The following is a 5,806-nucleotide window of genomic DNA, read 5'->3' as shown; positions in this document are numbered from 1 at the left end:
GAAGCTGTGTGATTCTTCATCCCTGTTCCTGTTCCTCAGGGCCAGAGCCATCAGCTACCGGCAGCACAACCGCGAGGCAGTGGGCGGCTTCTTCTCTCAGATAGGAAACCTCTACATGGTGCATCATCTCTGGGGTGAGAACCATCACCACACACACTCCCAGAAGTGCTTCGAGTCACGTTTACTTCTATAAAGCTTCCTGCATCCCACCGTTCCAGTAACAGAATCAGGGACGCAAACTTCAGATCAGATCAGTTCTTCTCCCACAGTATCCACGGCTTCTCAACAAACTTCTCTTACAAACCAGGAGGCTTCAGTCCGTGGTGGATTAATGGAGCATGTCTTACATTAATTTCCTTCGCAGACATTACTTAGAAATAACAGCGCCTCTGATGTGTTTCAGCGTATAAGGACCTTCAGTCCAGAGAGGACACGAGGAACGCCGCCTGGCAGCACGAGGGCTGGGATGAAGTCGTCTATTACACCGGTAAACACTCACTGTCCTCAGAACTACATCAGTGCTCTTAAGAATCAGATTTAGCGTCAGTATTATTTCCATTGGATGATCGCTGACGTCTAGTGATATTGTTATATTTAAGCGTATGTTCTGTGGTGTTATTTGATGTTTGTGGTGTTTTCAGTGCCCCTCATTCAGCACATGGAGTCCAGGATCATGATCCCGCTGAAAGCGTCTCCGCTCCAGTAGTGCCTCCATCGAAATCATCAGTTCATCCCCATGAGCTCCAGACCAGACACCAGATCTCACCGTGTGTCCCGTCACGTGCAGCACACTTGTTCTGAGCAGGAAAAGTGCACCAGCAAACCCAGCTGAACTTGTAGGAATGAAAGTTTGGAGAATCGCTGATACGATCTGAAATCTGCTGCTCACGTGAATCTGTGTAATCACAAGGCCAGAGATCTGTTAAATAAAGGGTTGTGAAAGTGCATGAAATTGTAGTGTAGAGTATTAACCCTTTCTGGTCTGGTACAGCTTTGATTCACCATATCTCAAAACAAACATATCTGAATGCCTTAGACGCGTATGACCTGATTATCTTCACTGTTCACCCTGCTGAGAAAGAGCTGCAAGCTCCTCGTGTATTTATTACATATTTATAAGCTGTAAATATAACCCCCCACATGGAGACTATTCATGTTTTAATTACATACAGCGGAACCCATCCTACATATTCAGATAGATTATCAACACATCTAATGTCTAAATACACTGTTGGTTACTGAATTGCCCTCGTTTAATCAAATCTGTGAAACTGGGTCTGGACGAGCCTCATCGGGGACAGCTTGTGTGCAAAACTATATATTTTTTAGTTGCTGTATTTTGTTTTTATTGTTTCTACATAGACATGCTTCTGTGTTGTGAGATGCCTGAGGAAGTGTTCTGATCGGTAGCCCGCTGACGGACTGATTTAGTTCTGGTGTGATCATGGCATGCTCAGTCTGCTGTACGCTCATCAACAGCACAAGAGCGTTCAGATCAATACTGTAATCAATAAATCATTAATGATCCTTCCACCGCACCGTGTCATGTTTACACAGACAATGAAACACACAACAGCTGTTACTTCTGTTTATTCTCTCTTGACCGATATTAAAAACACTCTTTTTTAAATGTGCATACTGAAGGATACAGTTGTTAGCATAAAAAGATTCATTATCAAGGTACGACATAGTGTTCTCTCGAAGTCTGACATCCAAACGTGAGTCAGTTTCATCAGTTAAAATGCTGACTGTACAGTACACCACACTGTGCATTATCTTCTAAGTAAACAATCATTTAATAATAAACTCTAAAAACATACGACCATTAAAAACTGTGCGTTAGGTAAACTAGGAAAGGCACAAAGCTAGTGCATGATTATAGAGCATGCGGTGATCACTAGATCTTCTCCAGCTCCTTGAGCAGCTCGCCGAAGCTGGTGACGTACCACGAGGACTTCTCCTTCACCTGCTGCCGCACCACGTTCCCCCCGAACCCGATGAACGCACTCTGAGGAGACACGACGCCGTCACCTTCATCATTCAGCGGCAGACTGTAAACAGTGCTTCAGTAGAGGACTCACCGCAGGAGGACAGGCCTCCAGGTCCGTGGCTCCGTCTCCAATCATCACGATGTTCCCGAAGCCGTACTCCTCCTTCAGCATGCTGATGACCCGGCCCTTCCCTCCGGACTGTGCCGTGGGCTGGGACTCGTCGAAGCCGGCGTACTCTCCTGAGGGACACAGCACACTCCTGTCAGTCTCTAGCTAGCGCCCGCGGTCCGCGGCGGCAGCTCTTACCGTTGAAGAAGAACTTGAGGCGGTTTGCGTAGACGTGATGCAGAGGGATGTTGAGCTGCGACGCCACGTGTTCAACGATGCAGCGGAAGCCGCCGGAGACGAGGAACACCTTCACGCTGCGCTGATGAAGCTTCTCCACCAGCTCCCTGAGCAGACAAACACTCATCACCTGGACACAGACTACAGCGCTCCGGACGAAAATACATAAATCACTTACAATAAAACACAAATAGCTGCCAAATTATTTTTTAGATTGCACAGAATAAACGTGTCTCATTTCTTTCTTTCACTTAAATTGGGAACTAAATGTCTTTTTCAACTTCACAACTATGAAGGGTCATAAAGAACTGATTATTACACAGAATCCGTGGCGATATCATAATCAGTTTGTTTGGGCTCCTTCAGTGTTGTCGTGAGTCACACATCTAGTCTGTTTTTCTTCTTTAGTAAAACGCAGTGATACTGGAGGAGTTTCACCTTTAGCTCCTTGCATTCTTGTGTAGACCACGGTTAAGTAAACTATGAATATGCAATATAGCACATACAGTACAGGTCAAAAGTTTGGAAACATTACTATTTTTAATGTTTTTGAAATAAGTTTCTTCTGCTCATCAAGCCTGCATTTATTTGATCAAAAATACAGAAAAAAACAGTTATATTGTGAAATATTATTACATCTTAAAATAATAGTTTTCTATTTGAATTTACTTTAAAAAATAATTTATTCCTGTGATGCAAAGCTGAATTTTCAGCATCATTACTCCAGCCTTCAGTGTCACATGTAACATCCAGTCTATCACATGATCATTTAGAAATCATTCTAATATTCTGATTAATTATGAGTGTTGGAAACAGTTCTGCTGTCTAATATATTTGATGAATAAAAGGTTCAAAAGAACTGCATTTATTCAAGAAAAAAAAAATTCTAATAATATATATTCTAATAATATATTTTCTTTAATATCACTTTTTATCAATTTAACACATCCTTGCTGAATAAAACTATTGATTTTATTTAAAAAAAAGAAAGGAAAAAAAATTACTGACCCCAAATTACTGACCAGTAGTGTATATTGTTATTACAAAATATTTATATTTTAAAAACATAAATTCTTCTTTTTTTTTTTTACTTTTTATTCATCAAAGTATCCTAAAAAAGTATCACATGTTCTGAAAAAATATTAAGCAGCAGAACTGTTTCCAACTTTGATAATGAATCATCATATTAGAATGATTTCTAAAGGATCATGTGATAATGATCCTAAAAATTCACCTCTGCATCACAGAAATAAATTTTTTTTTTTTAAGTATATTCAAATAGAAAACAATTATTTTAAGTTGTAATAATATTTCACAATATTAAATTTTTTCTGTATTTTTGGTCAAATAAATGCAGGCTTGATGAGCAGAAGAAACTTCTTTCAAAAACATTAAAAATAGTATTGTTTCCAAACTTTTGGTCTGTACTGTATATTTAGCAAAATGCTCCTCTTTATAGTTGTTTTTCTGGCTGATCGATGCACTTATGGACACTGAATGAAGGGTTCTTCTGAGGTAAAGCACTGTTACGTCGCATCGTTTAGTTTTCAGTCAGATGTACTGAATCTTATAATACACCTTCTGATGTGCATTCATGTTTATTAGAAGTAACGAGAAAGAAATGATGCTTGGATTGAGGCTCACGCCGCATTAAAGAGCAACAAAACGGCATTTACTGTTTGTATTTCTTTATGAATTTAAAGGTCATACTCTGTTTATTAAAAGTTAACGGAAAACACATTACTACAGTGCTGTTTCTCCATTAAAACACTGATGCGCTTCGTCTCGGTTTAATACGTCAACGTAACAAAAGATGTGATCACAAAACAAGCATTGCATGCAGAACCTGTAAAACTACAGTATACAGTCACCAGTGCTGTTCACAGCAAAAACTACACTCACAGCGAGTAACTCAGTCTGGAGCCCTGTAGTGCTGTTTATAAAGTGTGTATAGATAGATACGGTGTAGATAGTATATTAAGTTTATAATGTGCATGCTGTAGTAGTGTATATTGTGTGTAGTCCTAGAGAGTCCTAGAGAGCCGCTGCCTTCATAGGAGTGTTGTAAACAGAACTGGCACCCTGTAATTACTGATTTTAAATATAACATGTTGTTATTTGGCAGTACTTTCATTGCAAAACAACCAAACCTATAAAATAAACAGTTTAGAAACATCTTTCCAGAGCTGAGGCTGGATACTAACTTGACCCCCGGGGTGAGCTGAGGCGGGTGGTCAGTGATCAGCTTGTTGACCTGCTCCCTCGAGCACCTGATGATGGACAGACGGTCACTCAGGGCCTTCTGGAAGGACACGGAGCCGCCCATCGCGTTCCGGGTCCTGCGGGGCAGAGACGCGCGCTACATTAGCATCTGGACACTAGTGAGCACACACGTGAGTGTTTGGTGTTTGTGTGTGAGAGGCGGGTTACTGACATCTCCGTGACCGCGTCCCCGACGCCGCAGAACTTGGCGAGCTCGTCGATGCCCTCCTCGCGGATCACGGTGCTGTCCACGTCCAAGCACACGGCGTCCGCGCGCCGGAAGAGCTCCTGAGTGCGCGCCGCGGTGGTCATGCTGAGCAGCGTGGTTAGTATGCAGCCGCGGAACCTGCACGCATTTACATAAGAGTCTGAGAGCAGCAGCGACGCGTTAAACGCGTTCATTCATCCGAGCAGTTATTGCATCAGCCTCGGGAGCTGCACAAACACGAGCACGCACTCGTGCACAGCTCAGATAATATTCGCTCACCTCCCACAACAACACATAAAAAAGACACCAAGCTGTATAACTTCGCGTGCTCTTATGAATGCGGTTTACCTGAGTGCACGGGCGGGGAGAGGCGCCTCCGGGAGTCCGCAGGAAAGTTCACTTCGCTCCGGCGAACAGCGCTGCTCTGACCGCTGCGGGCTCCTGCCATGCCTCGCGTCTCCGAGCCGGCCAATCACATCACACCGGCTCACTCACCGACTGCTCTGATTGGTCGGGCGTTTCCAACAGGAAATACGACTCACACGAGTTAACTTTTTATTGTCTTTATTGAACACGTTCAGTTTATAATTGAGACCTGCATCTTACAAAATTAAATTATAACAGAAAGACCGTGTCCTGACATTTCGTCCTACCAGGGCTTATACTGCGCATGCGCACATCAATATTGCGTCAGTTTTCTCACGCTGAACAACACATAATTACTGTATTTGCATTACAGTAAGGGTAGGTTTACAGTTGGGGTAGGTGTGGGCGTTAATAAAGCACGATCTGATGGGTAGCATTTTTTTATGTTTTTTTTTTTTTTTTTTTTGTCGCATTGTGCTACCCACTGTCTGTTTCAATGGAGGTAGCACAAATCGACAGGACACCGGCATTAGTGAAGCACTGTGTCAGGCGAGACAGCATAACAGCAACAGTTATATCAATACCATTTCTAAATGTCTGTATAAAAAAAAAAAAAAAAAAAAGAGATGAAAGA

At 42.4% G+C, this 5,806-nt stretch overlaps 2 protein-coding genes across 2 annotated transcripts in view; one reads left to right on the top strand and one right to left on the bottom strand.

The window, feature by feature from the left end:
• The window catches only part of nipsnap2 (nipsnap homolog 2), a 6,161-nt gene extending 4,628 nt beyond the window's left edge, over nt 1-1,533 (top strand). Inside the window, exons 8-10 of the mRNA XM_042765805.1 lie at nt 40-134; nt 404-487; nt 642-1,533. Coding sequence (XP_042621739.1) covers nt 40-134; nt 404-487; nt 642-706 — 244 coding nt within the window. The 3' untranslated portion in view covers nt 707-1,533. The remainder of the gene's footprint in view (nt 1-39; nt 135-403; nt 488-641) is intronic.
• Nucleotides 1,534-1,574: 41 nt separating this feature from the next.
• Nucleotides 1,575-5,314, bottom strand: psph (phosphoserine phosphatase). The gene is made up of 6 exons (XM_019084242.2): nt 5,155-5,314; nt 4,771-4,944; nt 4,541-4,675; nt 2,298-2,443; nt 2,082-2,230; nt 1,575-2,008 (listed from the first exon to the last, which is right to left on the bottom strand). The coding sequence occupies exons 2-6, from the start codon at nt 4,908-4,910 to the stop codon at nt 1,898-1,900; spliced, it is 681 nt and encodes a 226-aa protein (XP_018939787.1). The 5' UTR covers nt 4,911-4,944; nt 5,155-5,314; the 3' UTR covers nt 1,575-1,897.
• Between the last annotated feature and the right edge of the window lie 492 nt (nt 5,315-5,806).

The sequence above is a fragment of the Cyprinus carpio genome, chromosome A11, assembly GCF_018340385.1.
Source record: "Cyprinus carpio isolate SPL01 chromosome A11, ASM1834038v1, whole genome shotgun sequence".
Lineage (NCBI taxonomy): Eukaryota > Metazoa > Chordata > Actinopteri > Cypriniformes > Cyprinidae > Cyprinus > Cyprinus carpio.
The sequence above is the reverse complement of the archived record's forward strand: the minus strand, read 5'-3'. Positions and strand labels throughout refer to the sequence as shown.

What these genes read in the sequence shown, in the direction of transcription:
- psph (XM_019084242.2), bottom strand. Translation starts at nt 4,910, where the DNA reads ATGACCACCGCGGCGCGCACTCAGGAGCTCTTCCGGCGCGCGGACGCC. An exon ending in GGGGACGCGGTCACGGAGAT is followed by an intron (nt 4,676 to 4,770) that starts GTCAGTAACCCG and finishes TCTGCCCCGCAG; the next exon opens with GACCCGGAACGCGATGGGCG. An exon ending in CCTCAAGTTCTTCTTCAACG is followed by an intron (nt 2,231 to 2,297) that starts GTAAGAGCTGCC and finishes TGTGTCCCTCAG; the next exon opens with GAGAGTACGCCGGCTTCGAC.